Source organism: Heterocephalus glaber, unplaced genomic scaffold, assembly GCF_053883595.1.
Source record: "Heterocephalus glaber isolate CG9 unplaced genomic scaffold, H.glaber_assembly_v1.0 deba00001463, whole genome shotgun sequence".
NCBI classification, from domain to species: domain Eukaryota; kingdom Metazoa; phylum Chordata; class Mammalia; order Rodentia; family Bathyergidae; genus Heterocephalus; species Heterocephalus glaber.
In genome coordinates, this window is record NW_028258310.1 from 17,125,208 (window position 1) to 17,147,802 (window position 22,595).

At 35.8% G+C, this 22,595-nt stretch overlaps 1 protein-coding gene across 22 annotated transcripts in view; it reads left to right on the forward strand.

The window, feature by feature from the left end:
- Nr3c1 (nuclear receptor subfamily 3 group C member 1) overlaps window positions 1-22,595 on the forward strand; it is a 107,960-nt gene that overhangs the window by 69,662 nt on the left and 15,703 nt on the right. For 12 of the 22 annotated variants that reach the window (XM_087180453.1, XM_021266148.2, XM_004854328.4 and 9 more), the window contains 4 exons: window positions 13,221-13,384; window positions 16,058-16,174; window positions 20,905-21,180; window positions 22,126-22,270. In XM_087180453.1, coding sequence (XP_087036579.1) covers window positions 13,221-13,384; window positions 16,058-16,174; window positions 20,905-21,180; window positions 22,126-22,270 — 702 coding nt within the window. The remainder of the gene's footprint in view (window positions 1-13,220; window positions 13,385-16,057; window positions 16,175-20,904; window positions 21,181-22,125; window positions 22,271-22,595) is intronic. The other 10 variants (XM_087180457.1, XM_013075729.3, XM_087180456.1 and 7 more) reach the window with 1 other exon arrangement.

Consider the following 22,595-nt stretch of genomic DNA (forward strand, 5'->3'; position numbering starts at 1 on the left):
TAAGTGTAATACGCTATATTAACAGAGTCAAGGACAAAAACCAAATGACCATGTCAATAGATGCAGAAAAAGCATTTGACAAAATCCAACACCCATTCATGATAAAAACTACAGAAAATTGGAATAGAAGGTCTTTATCTCAACCTGATTAAGGCTATCTATGAAAAACCAACAGCCAACATCATACTAAATGGTCAAAAACTGAAAACTTTCACACTAAAATCAGGAACGAGACAAGGATGCCCACTATCACCACTCCTGTTCAGTATAGTTCTGGAAAAATTAGCCCAGCAATTAGAAATGAGAAAGAAATAAAAGGAATAAAGATAGGAAAGGAAGAAGTTAAACTGTCATTATTTGCTGATGATATGATATTTTACATAGAAGACTAAAAAAACTCCACCAAATGACTTCTAGACTTGACAGATTCAGTAGAGTAGCTGGATATAGGGTCAGCACTCAAAAAACAACAGCCTTCTTATACACAAATAGACTCACTGAGAGAGAAATTCAGGAAACAATTCCTTTTACAATAGCATCCAAAAAATGAAATATCTAGGAATCAACCTAACAAAGCAAAAGACCTCTACACTGAAAACTTCAGCATTCTGAAAAAGGAGATTGAGGAGGATATAAGAAAATGGAAAGACAGCCCTTGTTCCTGGGTAGGAAGAACCAATAGTGAAAATGGCCATACTTCCAAAACTATATATAGATTTAATGCAATGCTGATTGAAATTCCAACAATATACTTCACAGAACTAGAGAAAACAATCCAAAAATTCATTTGGAACCAGAAGAGACCTAGAATAGCAAAAGCAATTCTAGGCACCAGAGATATGGCTGGGGGTATTACAACCCCCAACTTGAAACTACAGTACAAAGCTACTGTGATAAAAACAGCATGGTACTGGCAAAGAAACAGACCTGAGGATCAGTGCAATAGATTAGAAGATGCAGAAACAACTTCAGACATACTCAGTAACCTCATCTTTGACAAAGGAGCCAACCACCATCATTGGAGGAAAGACAGCCTATTTAATAAATGGTGTTGGAAAAACTGGATTTCAACCTGCCAAAGATTAAAACTACACCCATACCTATCACCATGCACTAAACTCAGATTGAAGTGGATTAAAGATCTAAATATTAAGACAAACACTAAACTTGCAGAAGATAAGTTAGGTAGAACTCTTGAAGACACTGGCACAGGAAAAGACTTTATCAACAAAACCTCAGTAGGATGGGAACTAGCACAAAGAATCAACAACTGGGATCTCATCTTATTAAAAAGCTTCTGCACTGCAAGAGAAACCACCAACAGAGCTAAGAGACAAACTACAATATGGGAAAAAAAATTTTAGCAGCTGTACCTCAGACAAAGGTCTACTATCCAGAATATATAAATAATTGAAAAAAATCAGATCCCCCCAAATTCAAAGACCCAATTCAAAAATGGGCATCTGAAATGAACAGACATTTTTCAGACAAAGATGTAAAAGCAGCAAATAAATATATGAAAAAATGTTCAACATCACTGGTCATTTGAGAGATGCAGATGAAAACAACACTGAGATTCCACCTCACCCCAGAAAGAATGGCTGCTATCATGAAATCAACCAATAACAAATGCTGGCGGTGGTGTGGGGAGAAAGGAACCCTTCTCCATTGTTGGTGGGAGTGCAGACTGGTGCAACCACTGTGGAAATCAGTATGGAGATACCTCAAAGAACTAGGGCTAGAGGTCCCATTTGACCCAGCTATTCCCCTGCTGGGTATCTTCCCCAAAGAATTAAAAGAATCATACCACAGAGATATATGTGCACCCATGTTTATAGCGGCACAGTTTGTAATAGCTAAAGCTTGGAAACAGCCCAAGTGCCCATCAACTGGAAACTGGATAAAGAAGATGTGGGGTTTTTTTATGAAATGGAGTACTACTCAGCCATAAAGAAAGAGAAACTAGAGACATTTATAGCTAAATGGATGCATATTGAGGCCACACTCTTAAGTGAAATAAATAGGACGCACGTGTAAATACCAAAGTTTCTCTAGTGTGAGAAACTGAAAGTGTAAATAAGGATTAAAATGATTAAAATGAATAATTGATAATTTGAAATTCGAAAAGGTCCAGAGGTGTAAGGGTGGTGGGAGGGGAAGGGGAAAGGAAAGAAGGGAAAGGAAAAATTATGAGAGAAGAAAAAAAAATGGAAATGAAGTCTATGTAAATAGGGAAGGGTGGAGGGGGTGAAGGACGCACAGATAATGGGGAAAAAAAGAACTAGGATACACCATGTACAGGTACAAGCACCCAATGATAAATGTAAACATACTGTATACCTAAAATATACCAATAAAGGAATTTTCTTTAAATGAAAACTTACTTTTATCTTTTACTTCATACTCTATTGTAATATCAAGGATAGTCTTTTGTCCACTATTTATCAATAATAGAAGGAAAAACAAGTTTTACTGTTTTAACTTATCTCAAGACTATTTGATAACCCACACAATCTTTTTTTTTTTTGCCTAAATTATTTTATTGGTACATTTTAGGTATATAATATGTTTACATTTATCATTGGTTGCTTGTACCTGCCACATAATCTTTTAAATACTTTGTCAAGTGTAATTGCTGCTACCCTGCAGGTCCCTGCCAGACAACAGTCAAGAAGGTAAGATACATGAATTTTGAAATCACACAGAGCAGAATCCAAATCCAAACCGTACCTTGCAATGCAATTTTGGGCAAATAAATGGTTTAATTTCTCTATATTTTCATCTGTAAAATGAACTTAGTAATAATGATTACTTTAGATTATATATTGATGTAAAAGTACCCAGCCATGGAGTTTGGCATGCAGAATTAACAAGTAGTAGTTTCCAATATGATTACTGCTGTGATGGGGTATTTTGTTTCACCTACTGAAAACCTTTTCACTCTTAAATTTTTCATCCAAGTTGCTATATTGGAGATTTCAACTAAGTAACTTGTGTATCATTCTGAAGACTTTATTTCTTTCCTTCTTGAGAAAATGTACCAGTGTTTTCAATGTTTACTAAATAGTTAAAATTTTTTCTCAGGGCCAGAGATGTAGCTCTGTGGTGCCAAGCCTGCCTGGCAAGCACAAGGTCCTGAGTTCAGCGCAAGCTTCCAGGGAAAAAAATTTTTTTTCTTAAACTGTTTCAGTGGACATTTAAGAATTAGGGTGTGAAAGCATCCATCAAAACATACGGAAAATTTATATATTAAAAAATCTAGACTGGCATGATCAAAACTGAGATCTCAGTTACATACAAATCTTAAGAAAGACATAAATTTTATAAATATGAAATTTATGAATTGTGGTAACTGTGCAGTATAGAAGATTTGAAAGTTTAGACTTCTCAGATTGTCACACAATTGTAAGGCAACTATTTTTAACCAATTTGATCTGCCCAGACAACTCTTTGGGCATAAAAATCTTTATTTGCAAATTATGATCAGAAGTGGGCAAAGGAAATTTGATACTTTCTTTGTTACTGAGACATAAAGTAGAAGACATTGTTCCTCAATTTGAGGACCTGGATATACTTTCTAAAATCTGACACTTTATCATAGCCAAAAAAGAAGACTATTGGATAAGAATGTTGATCTTGATATCAGAAAACCTTAGGTTTGAATTCTGGCGTAGTTATTTACTAATTATGTTATCTTAGGCAAATCAACTTCTCTAAATATTTCCTCATCTGTCAATGTTTAAATCATGCCAGTATCATAGGACTATAGAGAAGATTAAATGGGATAATGTGTATGAAGAATGAATTTGCAAGGTGGTGCCCAGTAGAGGCCAGTGTTCTAGGTATAATCTCATAAATATCTAGCATGTTAGCAGCTTCAAAATATTTTGCAGAACAGATGAATATGTAAAGAAAAAATAAAATATAATATATATTGACCCCTGTATAAGATGTTGGCAATTTGAAGAGGGAGTTTCTGGTAGAAATAGGGTACATGTAGAAGATACTCACACATGCATGAAAAGGTAACAACGTCATCTGTATGAAGTGGCTACATGGCGTTGTATAATAGTCTGGAGACTGCTGTGGATCAATGTTGAAATGTTGTTGAATATTTAAAGCTAAGGGATCAAATGTTAGCAAAACCTCTCAGGAAAAATGTGACACACACTAAGGACTTTGTAGAACATACGATAGAGCAGTAGAAGACATGGGGTTGGAAAATGTACCAGACTGTGAACATACTGCACTTGCACTACACACAGTGGAGAAGCACCTGAGGTTTTTAATCATGATGGGAAAAAAGTTTTAGTAGTGTGGCAAGTAGAGTGGAAAGAGAAGCCAAACCCGGGACTATTAAATGTAAACCACTGCAGAGGTTAAGACAAGCTGTGAAGGAAAGCATGCATTAGATAGCAACAGAGTGCACAAGGAGGAAAAAGTAATAGTGTTGTAGAAGTAATAATTAGGATGTGGGGATAGGGGTTGGGATTGGCAAACTCTTTGTATTTATGCCTACGTTACTAAGCATGGTAAATGGAATTCAAATCTTGAAGAATGGAAAAAGATCAGGGATGGTGGCACACCTATAATCTCAGCACTCGGGAGGCACAGAAGGAGGATCAAGAGTTCAAGTCCAGCATGGAGTACATAGCAGGACCTGTCTCAAAAACTAAACACAACAAGAGAGACTTCTGAAGCAAGTAAGGACTTTTCTTGGGGCACCTTACCTGATTAGCTGGGCATGGTAGCCTGTTATCCTAGCACACACTGGACAATTTAGTAAGACCTTGTCTCAAAATTTAAAAAAAAATGGAGTAAGACATTTGGAAATAAGTTACCATCATCTTCAGGTGGAAATCAGTGGCATTTCAAAGATGTGTGAGATACATAGTTAGAAAGCAATAACTAAAGTTGAAAATTCTGTACATATCAAACCATGTATTCTTGGGTGCCCTTAAGAGTAAGTATGCATCAAATAGAAACAAAATCAAGTCTTTGTAACTTAGAGTAAAAACAATTCTCACCTACTGTCCTTCCACTCTTAGTTTTAGTATAGTATTTACATTATTGCTCCTTCTTAGAACTTATGTCCACTAATGTCAGCTTGAGCAAACAAAACTGAGAGCACACAGCCTGAGAAAGGAGTGCTTGGGACCTATGAGATTTAAGATTGCTTTTCTCTCTAAAAAGAAGAAAGTTTCTCTTTCAAAAAAATAAATAAAATAAAATGTTTTTCTCCATCTTTGGCACTTGGTTTGAAGAGTAAAGGATGATACTGTTGTTAGGAACTAAGTTATGTAACTTAATGGCCAAACAGAGGAGTCTCCTTACAGTGAGAAAGCACTGATTTAAGCTGACCATATTCTCTCACATAATTAAAGATAAAGGCCCAGAGAACTCCTTGTAGATCCATATTGTTCTATGCCTTCAATTTTATAATCAAGGAAACTTAGCCCAGAGATGTTAAGTGGAAAGCCATTGGAGTCTCAAGGTCTAGAAAAATTTTTAAAATCCTCCTTCACTGAAATCCTTTAAAAATTCTCTTCACCTGTTACTATACAGGTTTTGTGGATGTAAATCCCTTCCTAAAATGAATAAGTATAAATGATGCACAGTTTGTTGAAACTGTCTTAAAATGTAGCTAGAGTTGAAACCTCTCTCAATAAGTATAAAGCAAAGAGAATAATCAGTCTTTCTTTGGCTTGTTAAATAGTATTGTGAAAGTCTTCCTCTAGTGTATTTTTTGTATTTGATTTGAAAACTATTCCATAGCTTATTATCAAACAAATCAGCAGTCACAATATATAATCACCCGCTGTGTACAGCCAAGTGATTTACATTTTTCCTAATGAACAGAGATAAGTACAGGTGACTTTAATGTGTAAAAACTACCTTTTAGTGCTAGCTCTAGAGGGAAAAAAAATTACTGGCACAGACTATTCCCAGCCTGTAGAATCTCTGGCCTCAGCTTTCTCTCTTTGGATCTGTTTTGAATCAAAGACTATTTATGCTCCCTCAACAGGGTGGTCGTTCCAGTTTTAAAGAGTTCAAAGACTTGAAAATGTCTCTTGTCCTTGTTGATTTTTCTTTTTCTTCCCTCCATCTTATGTTGCTGAAAGATTTATGGCACTCAACACACTTCGACTTTTTTTTTTCTTTTTTGGTACCAGGGATCGAACTCAGGACCTTGTGCTTGCAAAGCAGGCACAGTGCCACTGAGCTAAATCCCCAGCCCTCAGCACTATTGACTTTTTAAATGGAGTAACTGTTGTAGGGGCTGCCCTGTGCATGGTAAGATGTTAAACAATCTCTAGCTGCTTTTTTTTTTTTTTTTTTTTGAGACTCAAACTCCGGTCCTTGTGCTTGTACAGCAGGTGGCAAAACCACTGAGCTAAATCCCCGGCCCTATCTCTAGCTTCTTACCACTAGATGCCGGTAACATTTGGCCAGTTGTGACAACCAGAAGTGCTCCAGACATTGCTAAATGTGCCCTGGAAAGGAAAATTTCTTCCCATTGAGGTCTGCCGTATGGTATTTGGATGAAAATTGACAAGCCAATGAGAACATACCTATTCTATTTGAAATTGTTAAAAATTAATCCAGTTATAGCAGCTCTGTGTCCAGGATCTTTCCCATGTTAATACTTGTTTTCTCAGGTGATATCCTTTTTGCTCTTTCTTCAAATGGATTTCTTGTATTATACTGAAAAACTATAGATTAAATTCACTTAAATTGAAAGCTAAAGCAACCACATATCACTTAGGTTTGTGAAAAGTTTAGCATCTCTGTCCTCTTCTTTGTGGAGAAAAGCCTTTAATAATTTAATATGCAATATTATATAGTTTTGCTAGGTGTATTAATATATGACAGTGCAGAATTTAGAGAGATTAAAAGGTCATCAAGGCACTACATTGCAGAGTAATTCACAACTTAGTTGTGAATACTAGGCATGACTGATTTAGAGTCTTCATTCACTACTCTCTTTAACAGCAATTCTCACTGTATGATATGGACTCTTGAGAGTCCTCAAGGCCCTATCAGAACTATTTTTGTTGATAGTACATACCTTATTTGTTCTTTCACTTTTTTGAAATTTGCACTGGTGGTACAGAAGCAAAAATGAGTGAACTGCTGATGACTTAGTCATTTTATTCACTGCTACAGTTAAGAAAAGCTCTACTTAATGGCCTTAATGAACCAAAAAAATTACTTGTTAAATTTCAACCATGCATACATCTTTATTTTCTGTGTGACAAAGAGGAAAGACACATAATACATGGTGCATTATAGTATTTGGTTTTTCTTTCCAAAAAAAAGCACACCTAAGGTTAAGTTCTTAAATGAGGTAGTTTGTTTTTTTTTTCATAGAGTACCATGAGAGAGAAAAATAATGGTTTTCAGTCATGGGTATTTGGTAGATGTTTTCTCAGAAATAACTGAACTTAGTATGTACCTTAAGGAAAACAACGGACAGTATTTGTTGCCAGTTAGTAAAATACAGTTTTCAAACAGAAATTGGAATTTTATCTGCCATTGTGAGCTTGGTAAATGTAACTTTTATGTATTATGTAATGGATGATGTCAGTATTTGGAAGATCTGGAAAACTCAAGGAACCAGTTTTCTAAGATTACTAATGCCCTATGTAGGTTGAGGATCTCTAAACTGAATGCACCAAAATCCTAAGCTTTTTGAGTGCTGACATACTCAGCAGTTTCAGATTTCATGTCATTTCAGAAATTGAGATGCTCACCTGGTAAATGCTTGCAAACATGCCAAAATCTGAAACATGTCTGATCTCAAGCATTTTAGATAAAAGATACTCAACCTGTATTAAAACAGTATGCATGGGAAAAGATCCATTCAAAGTGCAAGATAGACCAATGGGTTTTTTGGGGGGTGGGGGAATCAAACTCAGGGCCTTGCGCTTGCCAGGCAGGTGCTGTGCTTCCAAGCTATATCCCTGGCCCTAGACCAATGTTTTTTAATGCAACTGAATTATATTCCCAAAAGGTTACTGGTAGGGTTTCAGATTCCACATTGAAAAATCAACCTTTTAAAAACTAATAAATTTGGTGAAGCATCAAAAAAGATTATAATTACCTGAACTTAAGCTTCTGAACTTAAGCTTCTGACTGACCAAGAAGCTTCCCTAGGATCTCAGAAAGGGAGTATATAGCACTTATCTTTCCTTGGGGTCTTCCAGCAGAAAAAGGAGTTGAGGAGGGGAAAAAAAAGAGATGATCCCTAAGAGTAGATTAGAGACTTGTTTGACAAACCCCAAGTATGATTATATAATCCATACAAAAATCCAGGAGCACACAAAGAAATTAAAACCAGCTATCTAAATGGTCCTACAACTGTAACAGCAATGAAGCTGGGATTTGAACCCAGATTGTCTCTCTGTAAGACTGACTACCCTCTAGTAATACTGTGGCATAAAGGGTGGCTAAAACATATACTGCAGTTCTACTGTCCGTATTAGACAAAAGTTTCAAAGTCCATTATTATTTCATGCTTTTCATACATAATAAGGCCTCAGTAACCTCACAGTGCCTGACACTAAGGTGCCAGGAAGTGTCTGCTGAATAAATAGGTGTAATTTACCTACACATTTCATTCTTCTTAAGGTCTGTGATTAATAATACATCCACGAACATTTCATCCTTGATCATCCTTTCATCAGTTACTTTTCTTGCAAGAAAAGTACATAGAAAAAAACAGCTATGTGCATTTCTGCCCCTCCCAACTCATGTGTCTGTCTCTGTAACCTGAGAGAGGACTCAATGTCTTGCACACTTAGCATTGTGACTAGAAACCAACATTCTTCACAGACTCATTTGAACAAGGTATTTTTGTTCTTGGCTTTTCACTTAAAGCACTTTAAAAATAGTTCATTACAAACTGGGCCGTTTGTAATAGCTAAAGCTTGAAAGCAGCCCAAGTGCCCATCAACTGGAAACTGGATAAAGAAAATGTGGGTTTTTTTGTAAAATGGAATACTACTCAGCCATAAAGAATGAAAAACTAGAGTCATTTATAGCTAAATGGATGCATATCGAGGCCATACTCTTTAAGTGAAATAAATAGGACACACATGTGTAAATACCCATTAGTTTCACTAGTGTGAGAAACTGATAGTGTAAACAAGTTAAAATGATTAAAATGAATAATTGATAATTTGAAATAGGAAAAAAGGTCCAAAGATGAAGGAGTGAAGGGGGAGGGGAAGAGGAAAGGAAAAGAGGGAAAGGAAAAATTATGAGAAAAAAAATGGAAATGAAATCTATGTAAATAGGGAAGGGTGGAGGGGGTGAAGGGTACACAGATAATGGGGAAAAAAATAACCAAGATATATCCTGTACAGGTACAAACACCCAGTGATAAATGTAAACGAATTGTATACCTAAAGTGTACCAATAAAATTAATTTTAAAAATAAATAAATACTAAAAAAAAAACTAAAAGGAATATGAAGCCAGATTCAACTATGTAAATATTACCTGAGACCTGGAAAGGTATGCAAAATAAAAACCTAATGAGAACAACAGCAACAAAAAAATAGTTCAAAATGGAACCTCTCAGCGTCTTCTGTAGATGGTAATGCCCTTAATACCAGAACATTATAGCTTTCCCACTCAAAGAGGGCAAAATATACACTGTTCTGGGGTGTGTCTTTAATTTCTTTTGTCTATATGGCTTTATATTAAAAGATGGTAATTCTGTATGCTTTTCCTTTGAGTTTTAGCCATTTTTTATTGTACTTTACTCCTGTCTTAGTTGCTTTTTCTCGTTGCTGAGACAAAATACCCAACCCTCAAAGTTAAGGGAGGAAAAGTTTATTTCAGCTCAGTTTGAGAGGTTTCAGTCCATAATTGGCTGGCTTCAAGGCAGACTGGCATGGCAGAGGGGCATTACAGAGGAAAAACAGTTTGTAGCAGACAGAAGGCAGCATAAGCATCCAAGCAGCAAGTGACAAGTGACAACCCTCTGTCTCATATCTTACCCAGGCTGCCCACCCTTAGGGCAGGTAGTACTCATACTCTTAATCCTAGCATCACACACTCCAGATCCAGTCACCTCTGAAAAGCCCCACCTATGCTGAATGAGGCTTTAGGGGGACATCTAAACACAAACCATAACAACCCTTTTTAGCCATATCATAGCAAATACCATGTGTAGCTGAAGACCATTTTGTATTCATCCATTTTTTTCAATAGCACTCAATACAGGCTATCGCAGTCCTCATATTTTTTTGAAAAAAAAAATTTCCCCATTGATGTCTATGGTATACCTGGCAGCTTTCCATGCTCTCAATTCTTACCAGATACAGCCCAGAATAACTGCCTGCAGGGAAGCCAAAAGCCTGATTAGGCTCCAGATTCTTAGGTGCTCTTTTTTTTTTTAATCTACTTGTTCATGTCATTTTAACTTTCCTTGTTGACATGTGTATCTCCCAGTTAAGTAGCCTGAATATATTTTGCATGTGTGATAATTTAGGGAGGGTACACTGTCCTAGGATTTAGACTTAATAATATATGCCTTCCCCTTACATACAGCTTACTCAAAATATTTAGTTTCCCTGAAAGAAAAAAGAATGAACACCTATCAGCTGTGTGCTAAGTGTTGGAACAATGTACTAGACTGTTTTCACAAAGCAAGACATGAGTAATATCCTCCTCAGTTTACTGATGAGAAAACTAAGGTTCAAAGTAGTAGATAACTAACCTAAGGTCACAAGCTATTGAGTGGTACAGAGGAGTCTGAAATGTGTCAGTTTAATCACAAATGGATTCCCTAATCAACTACCTGTCACTACCTGCATAACCTCGTCTAGAGGTGGTGGTAAAACTATACATGCATGTGTGTATACAGTATACATTGGTTGAGGAAATATTAGAGTTAACCTTTTAAATCTTTAAACAATGGTCTCACTTTCCGTAAACTAAATATACAAGCAACTGGTTGGTTCCTAAAAATAGAAGTCAGGTGACAGAGACTGCGTGAGCAAGAATAGGGGTACCTTCAGAACAGAAGCCAGGGAAGTTTTTGCTTCCCCAACACATTGCTGCAGCTCCCTTCACTCACTCCAAGACATTCCTATGTCTCTATAAAACTATGGCCCCCCTCAGCAGCTCCATTAGTCACCCATTACTCTAGGGTGGCTTGTGCTATATCTACAGCAGTCATTTCAGGTTATTCTCTTCTATTACAAGCTTTCAATATATAGTCAGCCCGCTCACCCAAATCTTGCAAGGAATCAATGCCTCATGGTACAGAAGCATGCAAACACTCTTAAGAGTATTCAGAGAACAATGTGAAAGAAACCCTGGTGCCTACTCCCAGAATTGAGGTGGTGGGAATGTTGTCCTATTGGGTAAGCAGACAGTTGGCAAGGTGTAAGAAGTTAATTTGAGGACAGGATTTATGGACTTTTGGGTTTACTGACTTAAATAACTATAATTATTACCTTTCAATTTTTATTCCTAAACAGAACAAAAAGATGTACATGGTTTTTTAACTTATTGCAGTCAAAGACACACTGCCATTAATCCCCTTCATACTACTCCTTTAGCTTCGCACACTTATCCCACCATTCTTGCCACTTTCTCAAACAGTTCTGGAAGTCTCTTTTATGGGTTTCTTATGAAATATGATCAAATATACGGTGAATGCCGCTGCCATCCAGTGGAAAGTGAGGCTGGTAAAAACATTACAGTATGTCCTCATCTACCTCATTCATTAGATCTGGCACCAGGCAACTTCTGGCTCTTCCCCCCCAAATTAAAATGACCATGAAAAGAAAACATTTTGAATTAATTCAGGAATATCAAGGCAGCCACAACAATGCAAGTGAAGACACTCAAAAAAGTAGAGATATCAGTTAGGTAACATATCTAATATAGAGCCTTCCAGGCTACATCCATACACTGATTGACCTCATCCCACCAAGGTTCATCTCCCAGCATCACATCCAGCTACAAACCCATCAGTGGACTAATCCAGTGATGAGTATTACATATCCATGATCCAGTCATCTTCCCCAAAGCCCCACCTATGTGTGCATGAGGTTTTGGGGGACATTTTAGATATATAAATAATAAATGACACACTTTACATAGAGTTCTAAACTCAACAAGTTGTCACCATCCATGTTTTTGGAAGTCTGCTTGAGAACATACACCCAGATAAAGAATGGGCAGTTTCTAACTACAAGCAGGTTAGAAATTCTTTTTAGCTGCATGATACAGTTTTGCTTCTAAAATTGACATGTAAGATAAAAACCTTTAGGAAAATATGTTGGAAGCCACTGTAATTTCTCCTGCAGCATTAAAAGGATTATTGTCTTACTATTTTATAAATAAGCGTGGCAAAATGTTAAGATTTGGTAATTATAGGTAAACAATATATATGTATTGTACTTCTTTCAGCTTTTCTGAGGTTCAAAATCTTAAAGAAAAATTATATACCTTTCACAATCAACATCTATTAGGTGTGTGTACTGTTTCTAAAAATCACAAACTGAGAATGAAAATAACCAACATAGTTTAGTATTACCAGATTTTACTACACTCTTTTATCATGTATATGTAGGGAAGTCATAGATTATAAATTTAGAGTTTAAAACCGTATGTTTTAAGAAAAACATTTAACTTAAGATGACCAAAGCACTGATATTATACATTTGCTAAAGAGTTTTATTTTTCAGTTATTAAAAATTACTTAATAAAGACTTGTTTCCATTAAAAATGAAAGAACAATTACATGCTCTTTAAACACTAATAAACACCAGACCTGCATTTCTTGTGTTGAGGGGAAAAAGACGCTGAAGCAGGAGGGTCACAAAATGAACTGCAAAATGAAAAATGAGACCTGGTAAGAGAAGCAGATTCATATTTTTCATCTTTTTCTTAGGGGTGTTTTTGTTGAGAGAGGAAGGCAGAATGGTCCTCAATGTTGAAATCCTGGTGCTTTTTCTAGTATTAACTGAAAGACAGGTTATAAAAGTAATTATTTCTGGATTAGTCTTTTTAAGCCTTAAGAAACTATGGTTTCAGCTAGTATGACACTGGGAATGAGAGATATAGGACCAGTTTCTAAGATGATAAATTTTTTTGCTGTGATAGCTGAGATGGAGTGAGAAGCTTAAAAGAAATGAATTCTGACATTGCTATTAGAAGCCTGACAGTTAAATTACAACCCTGTTTTTCCTCCTCTAGCCCTGGAATGAGGCCAGATGTAAGCTCTCCTCCATCTAGTTCCTCAACAACAGGACCACCTCCCAAACTCTGCCTGGTGTGCTCTGATGAAGCCTCGGGATGTCATTATGGGGTCTTGACATGTGGAAGCTGTAAAGTATTCTTCAAAAGAGCAGTGGAAGGTAGTGTGTGTTTTGAAGAGTTCTATTTTTTTCTCTATTTGATTCCCATTTTTCACCATGGATTGTGAAATTTCTATTTATATGCAAAGCCCACTAAGGTTAGAAAATCAGTAAAGGGGAAGGAATGTGGCTCCTAATTCTTCAGTAGGAATGAGGTATTTTTAAAAACACAAGCAGAGCTAAAATTAAAAAATTATAGGGCCAGGGATTTAGCTCAGTAGTTTCGCCGCCTGCTATGCAAGTGCAAGGACCCAGGTTCGATTCCAGGTACAAAAAAAAATTATAAATTGATAGGAGGGAGTTTGGTTAGAGAACTGAAGATAACAGTATAAGACAGTGCTATTATGTGAAATGAATGTTGTTAAATTTGGGCAGTAACATAATACTCACTGGATTAGAATCATGGAATTTGAATCCCCATAAGTTTTAGTTGATTTCAGACCACAAACTATACCAGTTGGTATAGCCAGTATACCAAACTTAGACCAATTATGAGTGGAAACGGTGAGGAGAAAAGACATTCCTTTCAGCTCACCCTGCCTTCTTTATCATATTAAGCCAGGGCACCACACTAGGTGTTATAAATACCATTAGACTTGACCCCTGCCCTGTCAGAGGTCACAGTCCACCAAAATGAAAGATGAGTTAACAATTACAAGTATAGAGATTATAATAGAGGAGGAAGTGATAAATTCTGCTTGAAGTCAGGAAAGAAGGTATTTTAAAGAAAATGATTTTAACTATGCAATGTTTCATTAAATCCCTAACCAGACTAAAGTTTACATTAGACTGCTGACAGAGGCAAGAGCAGTATCTCCCTAACAGTTATTCAATCCATGACAGAGTATTATTGGAAAGGACTCTAATTAATTTTACCAGTGAATCCTTTTGGACAAAAGTAATTTAGTTCTTTGTAAAGCAGTTTGAAGGTGTTTGGCCTGAATTCATCACCTGAAGCTCTGATTATATTAATTTTTAAAGAAACATAATTATTCATCCACTGTATACGGATTATTTGTCTAGAGTTATGTTTACATATCTTTGAGAGTTAGAGGAATCATTTTGTTTGGATTACTTTTTAATACATTAGCAAAGTATAAAATTACTCATGCTACCCCACCTAGATGACAGGGATGCAAGTTTTGTTTTCTCTCTTTTTTTTTTTTTGGTACCGGGGATTGAACTCAGGACCACTGAGCTAAATCCCCGGCCCATGGGATGCAAGTTTTGTATTAGCTCCCTAAGTAAAGACCATCTGCACTTAGTGCAATTTCCCTACGACATACCCAAAAAAGGGAAGTCTCATCCTTACTTTGTTCAGCACTTTATTAACTGCTCAAGTATTTCCATAATGTGAAAATAAATACAATACTGTTGTGTATAAGAAATTTGACAAACTGCTTTTTGAAAGTGAAATTCAAAGGCAGTAGAGCCTTAAAAATTATGAACATAAAAAAAAATATTTTTTACATGTTCTTTAAAACAGGGCTATAGGACAGGGATTTAGCTCAGTGGTTCTGGCGTGCCTGCTTTGTAAGCGCAAGGTCCCAAATTCGATCCCTGGTACCAAAAACAAAGCTATAAATTCTAATGCCTATAAGGATTAGCTGTTTATCACTCTGGCCACATATAATACACTTGGGGGAAGAAAGGCAAGATTAATATTAGCACACACAAATCGTATCTCCCAAATACACCACCATGGCAGGCCACATGACCTTTGTGCTTAAATCTCTCCTTTATATTAATTTCTTGTGTAGGAGATCCTCTCTTAGTTTTCTTCAACATTCAGTAACCAGACTAAAAGAAGACTATAAGAGGTCTGGGGATTTAGCTCAGTGGTTTCACCGCCTGCTGCGCAAGTGCAAGGACCCGAGTTCGATCCCCAGTACCAAAAAAAGAAAAAAAGAAGAAGACTATAAGAATGTACATTTGGGAGTGAGGAAACTTTTAGTCTTTTCCTTTTAAGAGAATTACATTTCTTCTTAACACATGAGCGAACACTATGTACTAAAAGATTTAGATAGTAACAGTCCTAATATTTGAGGTCAAAGGTGAGTCAAATATTGTTATATTCTAACAGCATGTGAAATAATGATCTAAGATCTATCTCTGGTAGTTTAGTTTGATAATTCTATTTATAACTTACCGAATCAGTTGCTAACAACTCTAATAGTGAAGAATATTGCTGTCACTCACTCCCTTTACATTTGGGATAAGAGGCACATTTTATTCGCATATGGTGGCATAATTTTGAATTAAAGCCATTTCCTTTTGGGTATTTTAAAAACAGTTTCTTCTTTCTTTAGTCTCACTAGCATCAGGCCAGAAGTCATAATAAATAGATTACTTTCAGTGAATAGTGAGTAGACTCAGGAATAAAAAGGGTTTATGGGGTGCAATTCTGTTTCTGAATCTGAGAGGTAATATAGAGGTGCTCAGTTGCTTTGTGAAAATTTATAAGTATTATACTTAATTGAGTATTTTTATGTATGTTCACTAAAGTATATTTCAGTAGTTGATCTCTCAACTTTGGAATTAATGTCTATTTAGCAAAGTACACTGTTACTTTTTGTAATCAGTGCCTTTGGGTCTCAGTCATGTCCTACCCAAAACAAAAGCATAAAGAAGCTCTACATTTTAAAAAATCCTTTAAGTGTCTTTTATTCCATTTAGGACAGCACAATTATCTTTGTGCTGGAAGAAATGATTGCATCATTGATAAAATTCGGAGAAAAAACTGCCCAGCCTGTCGCTATCGAAAATGTCTTCAAGCTGGAATGAACCTGGAAGGTAATGCAAATAAATTGATAGGAATTGTTCATCTCTGTCATATAAAAATTGATCATTTTACTTTTTGTGTTTGACTAGCATAATTTTGTATTAATGCCCAATAAAATAGGACTTTCTCATTAAGTTTATTCACTGGTTCTTGTTACAAACACTGAATTCAGCACAGGCAGACTATACACTAAGAAAGGAAATTATGTAATAATAAAACACAATTTGAAGCAACTTTACTTTTATCTTACTCCTTTTTAAATTCTCAAAACTGTTCCCTAAGGTTGGAAATATTTCTATATTAGGTATATTTACATGTTCATTTTTCTTTTACCTTTGAAAAACACCTTTTACTTGGAAGTATGTACAGTGGACCCTTGAGTTACAACCAGAATGCCTGCCACTTGCGCTTCCAGATGGTCTCAGGTACAGGTTTAACCCTTAAAGAGTTCTGGAAGGAACATTACAACATCCTTTCCTGTGTGGGGTTAACTGAAAAAATGCTGGGCCAATGTCTTTCTAAGGACACTGACATCTGCCTGTGCATAGGAGCCTGAGCCTTCAAATGATGAATTTTAGTTACAGCCTGACAAATGAATTGACTTTGTAAGTCAGGGGTTCGCTGTATGTCTTTAAAATTACAGCTATGCCAGGAAAAAAGCTCAAGAAAGCACTCTATGGGTTTTGTTTTTCAAGAAACCTGAAAGTAGTTATGTTAGAGTTTCATATCCCTGTTTATATAACTAGTTGTATAATTAAACACTGATCTCATCATCAAAAACTCTGCTCTGAAAAAAGGCTGGAATTCTGCTGTGGTTGAAATGGCAAGTTATATGAATACAGTAATATAGTAACTCATGTGTTTAGTATTTGTTGTGATAGTAATGGTTTCATTCAGCAAGTATTCACCAACAAGACAGTTACTAGACATAAAATGATTAAAATTAAGGAGTTTGCTATTTAGGTTGTAAAGTTAAATCACAAAATAGCATGACATACCACAGGCAGAATAATGCTGTAGAAACAAGTGGGAAGGTCCACCTAATTCTGTCCTAGAAGTCAGAGAAAGCATCTTGGAAGAAATAACATTGAATTTTAAATCTAGAAGCTAAGTAGGAATCAGACAAAAAATAATGTAAAAAACAGGATCAGATTTGTATTTTTAATAATCCAGATACAAAAAAGAATAGAATGCATATTGTTCTCTTGATAGGAGACTGTTGGTGCTGCCTAGCACACAATGTGTGTGTGACTACACATACAGCTTCAAGTAGGACCAGATTACTTGACTGCAGAGTGCTAACATGTTTAAATTAAACATTCTTTATAATAATTGCTACCCATTTTCTTGTGTTACAAAAGCTACAAAGAGTAAAATTCAGGCAGAAGTTCACTTTGCGTACCATAAGGTAGTTTTATAAAAATGTTATTTCTTGCTTTCATATATATATCAAATCTTTGTCCAGATTTTACCCAGTTCCATTTTGCTGCTCTCTAATCTCCTATACAATGTATTTTGACCATTTAAATAGGTTGGTTTACTTAATCCAGCCCCAATTTTACTACTTTAATCTTTATGTTTTCATCTCAGCTATTTTACACTGAGAAATAAGTTGTGAATAAAGCTCAAAGAATAAACCCAGATAAAGTTCTTTGGTATCATTAACATAGTATGATTGCAACCCCCCCCCCCCAGTAACATTTTTAAGAGCTTTCCCAAATACATGCCAAGTTTAAGACTGGAGCTTTAAGCATAGAATGCTTCTCTGGGTAATGTCTCCTCTACCCAGAATATAAGGCATCGGTGACGAACCTACAGCACAGGTGTTACAGCAAGCTGCCTGTATCATTGAAAGCTCTAAAAGGTTCATCATCAGTGGTATAAGGTAATTCTTTATTCAGGAGAAATAAGATATAGCAACTAATGATCCTGATAGAGCAAAGTACTACATTTCTCCTCTCTTAAAAACACTGAATAACAACTCCCATTTCCTTTGCCTTTATCTCATCAAAAGACAACCAACAAGTGTATGCTTTTATAAGTGGTCAATATAAAAGATCAGAATTGAAGAAATTAGCATTTATTAAGAGTCATTACATGCTAATTTTTCAAGTATGTTCACCTCAAAGGTTGTTTTGGACCATCATAGTAAAAACACCTTACAGTAGGTTTAAGATTAACTTTTATATCCATTTATATACATAGTACAACATACTAGACATCAGGTGTCACATATGGCGATAATCTGGTTCGATTTGTAGATGAACTGAAAGAAAGGCTTAAAAATGTAAGTTAATAGAGTGTGTGTTATGTGTGGTTTTATTGTGAAAGCCTCATTTTTGTTTTGAATCCATCCCAATACATATAAAACTTTTATTTGGAGTAGGTATGTGTGTATGCCAGAAATGTCTGGCAGACCATAATATTTAAGAACAAAATAGATGAGCCATGTATTTCACACTTTTTTTTTAATCTTTAGAAATAGTCTCTTGTTCATTAGAGTGCTTCCCCCAGCCGAACAGTTTTGATGACAGCCCCAGAATAACTGCAGAAGCAGTTGGCTCACTTAGCACCCAATTCTCTCCATAAATATGTCAGTACTTCTGAAATTGGTGTGTTTTGATACTGTTACCCCAGAACAAGTAAATCTCAAGATTTAACTATTAGCCTTCTTCACTATGTAAAGTCCCTAGTATTTAAATATAGATGTTTTTAAATGATGATCCTAAATGTCTTACACTCATTTCTTTGTTTTAACCCATGGACACTCTGCCACTAAGCTCTGTGAGATAAGGTCTCACTAAGTTCCCCAGGTGGGACTTAAACTTGCCAGTCCCCCTGCCTCAGCCTCCCTGAGAGCCAGAATCAGGTGTATACAACACACCTAGCTGCACATTTCACTTTAAGGTGCATGATAATCATTCCAAAGTAGGCTGTTATTTTTGGTATAAATGGTCAACTGGAATATAAAACACTGGTTCTCACTTAGGACTGTAGGTAGTCAGAAATTATATAGTGATTAACAGAAAATGATTTTTTTTTTAATCCTCCAAGTTACTATTCTTTAACCTTTGTTTTGATGTTAAGTATAGAAACATGCATCCCAGCTCATTTGAAGTCATGGCTAAGATTGAGGTTTTGCAGTACCATTTCAGTGTATTAATTGGGTACAGGCATATTCTCAAATCAAGTTACACTTCATGGTTTTATATCTGGGCTACTGTGACATACTCTTCCTTTTTAAAGTTTTATCACTGTAGAGCTATATTCAATGAAATTACTGTATTCTTAAAATATATTTTCAAATAAGTTGGGGTAATGATAAGGACTTATGTAGTACTTACTGTATACTAGGCACTGTTCTAATTCTAAAAGCAACCCTGTAAGTTAGGGATTAATATTATTCTCATCTTACAATTAAGGCATGGGGAATAACCTGTACAGAACCTAGCTATAAAATGGCAGAGTCAGGATTTAAGTCCAATATCCTGATTTCAGATTGGTGCTCTTTACTATTTTATCATACCATGCTTTTAAGAAAGTGTGGCAACTAAATTAGAGTAGTCATGTCATATGATCCTGTTTCTCTGTTTTGAAATGTTAACTAATTTTCTCAATGCCCACAGAACAGTCTTTTTTGTGGGGGAGGGTACTGGGGATCGAACTCAAGACTTTGGACTTGCGAGGCAGGCGATGGCACCACTGAGCTAAATCCCCAGGCCAGAACAGTCTTTATATGAATGACAGGCATTTTTCTTAACCACCATATCCATCTTCCACAAACTGTATAAGTATAGAATGTCTAATAATTATTTTAATTTGCATTTACTTTTCCCTTTGTAAAATGGTTTGCATGCTGACAACTGAGGCAGGTACATTTCTTCTTCCATAAAAATTACATTCCTTGCCCTTCTTTGGAATGTTCAGTACTTTCTCTTTAAGAGAATATTATAATTCTTATTCAGTCAAAATAACTTCAGGAGAATGAATAAGTTTACTAAAAAATGCAGGGAATCCATGCTGTAATTTGATTAGAGGGTTTCATACAAGGTCAGAGATATAACTTTATTTACCTAAAGTATGAAAAAGGATACTTCAGGTTTATAGTATCATTATAAATTTTCCATATAAAAGGGAAATTTTGCATTGATAACTTACGTTAATTTCCCCAACTGTTTTAGTCCTAATTAGTATCTATCATGTACACAGCAGATTTTTCTACTGTTACAACTAATGCAATTTTTAGCATATGATCTGTCATCTCCCTATCTTAATAAGAGTCTTTGTACAAATAGTGTAGTTCCCCTTATTATATATACTACCATAATTTAAATTAATCCTAAACTACAACTTTTGATCTTTACAAACTTAGATTCTTTCAGTTGATAGTCATTTGCCTTATACAGCACACATGAAATCTTCACATTTAAAGTCAAAATGACACAAATTAATTTACAGAAGAATTTACAAAAGTGATTTGCCTTGTACTATTTTAATAGTGTTGTAAGACAACTTTATATGACTGAAGTTAGTCACTGGCTTACATACAGGGGAAAAAAACCTTTGTTTTCAGAAGAAAACAAAATTTCTACTCTTCATGTCACTTTATCGTAATTGTTAAATAAAATATTTTTCTTTTAGTCTTAATAGTTTCAGAAGTTTAAAATGCCTCTTAAATAAACTTCGCAGCCTATTCCATCCCATTATAATTCATTTTTATGTATTTTTTTAATACCTACAGCTCGAAAAACAAAGAAAAAAATTAAAGGAATTCAGCAAGCCACTACAGGAGTCTCACAAGACACTTCTGAAAATCCTAACAAAACAATAGTTCCTGCAACATTACCACAACTCACCCCTACGCTGGTGTCACTCTTGGAAGTCATTGAACCTGAGGTGTTATATGCAGGATATGACGGCACTGTTCCAGACACAACCTGGAGGATCATGACCACACTCAACATGTTAGGTGGACGCCAAGTGATTGCAGCAGTGAAATGGGCAAAGGCAATACCAGGTAAGATGCAAAGGAATGACAGAACTACATTATAAAACTGATTTTGGGGGGAAAAAAATGGCTGGCTCTATCATCCTCATCTCACGGAACATCTTGTTCTTCATTCTCACTTCTTGGGATTGAGAAGCAGAAAATCAGGTGAAAATAGGCAAGGAGAAAGTCTACAATAAAACTTTTACACCGCTCCCTACTCTTCAGATCATTACCCATAACAGTAATTTTATATGGGATGATGTAATGTTAGAACCAGCTGACATCTAGGAGAATAAAATGTGTAACATTTTTAAGAACTCCACTTATTTTCCTTTAGGTTGTTTGTAAAATTGTTAAATATCAAGAGTGTTGACTTGTTAAAATGTAGTGAATGAGTGTAAAATTTTTAAGATAATTTTAAACAAAAGTTTCCCCGTGGAACACCAAAAGGCAACAGTTCTGACTTTACAGAGAAGAGGGAAATTGACAAGCTTACGGTTACACAACTAGAGGCAGAACAAGAATGAGTAACCTCTTGGCCTTGTCCTATCAAGGAGAAAAGTGTGAACGTCAGGGAAACTTTTTTTTTTTTTGGTACCAGGGATCAAACTCAGGTCCTTGCGCTTGCGCAGCAGGCGGTGAAACCACTGAGCTAAAATCCCCTGCCCTAGGGAAACTTTTTTCAGAAGTTCATTGGATGAGTACAATTTGAAGCCAGGACTCTTGGTTTTCTCTTTACTGTTTAGTTCATTTTTTAGTTAAATAGTTAAAAGGTGACAAAACTGGCTCCTCTTTTCTTATATAGAATGCCATTAAAAAGTTCTGAGGGTCCGGGTCTTAATGTGTCAGATGACAAAAGAAAATAAACCCCACACCAAGCTAATTGATTTAACGGCTCATTGGCAGTTCACAGAGGGATGATCTCTTTGGCAACTAGTGAGTTGTATCATACCTTTATTTCTCTCAATTCAGGATTCAGGAACTTACACCTAGACGACCAAATGACCCTTCTGCAGTACTCATGGATGTTTCTCATGGCATTTGCCCTGGGGTGGAGATCATACAGACAATCAAGTGGAAATGTGCTGTGTTTTGCTCCTGATCTGATTATTAATGAGTAAGTCATATGTGAGTCATTCATAGGATATTTTTAACTAACCCCTGTTTTCCTGATGGCCTGCTAGTGTAGTGATTCTGAATTGAATCAGTCCTACCAGTATCTGAGAACTGGGCAAACTCAAAATAGAATTGTCAGTGCTTAGGGCAGGTCATGTGTAATATAGAACAAATATACACGTGGCATTATCAGCATCTCAGCACATACTTAAGGATTTTTTTTTTTAAATAATGGACATTTCTGGGGTCAGTGAAATCTGTGGCAAGTAACAAGGAATCTTACTATGATGTTGTTTTAATTATATAACCCTATTCCAGAAAGGAAA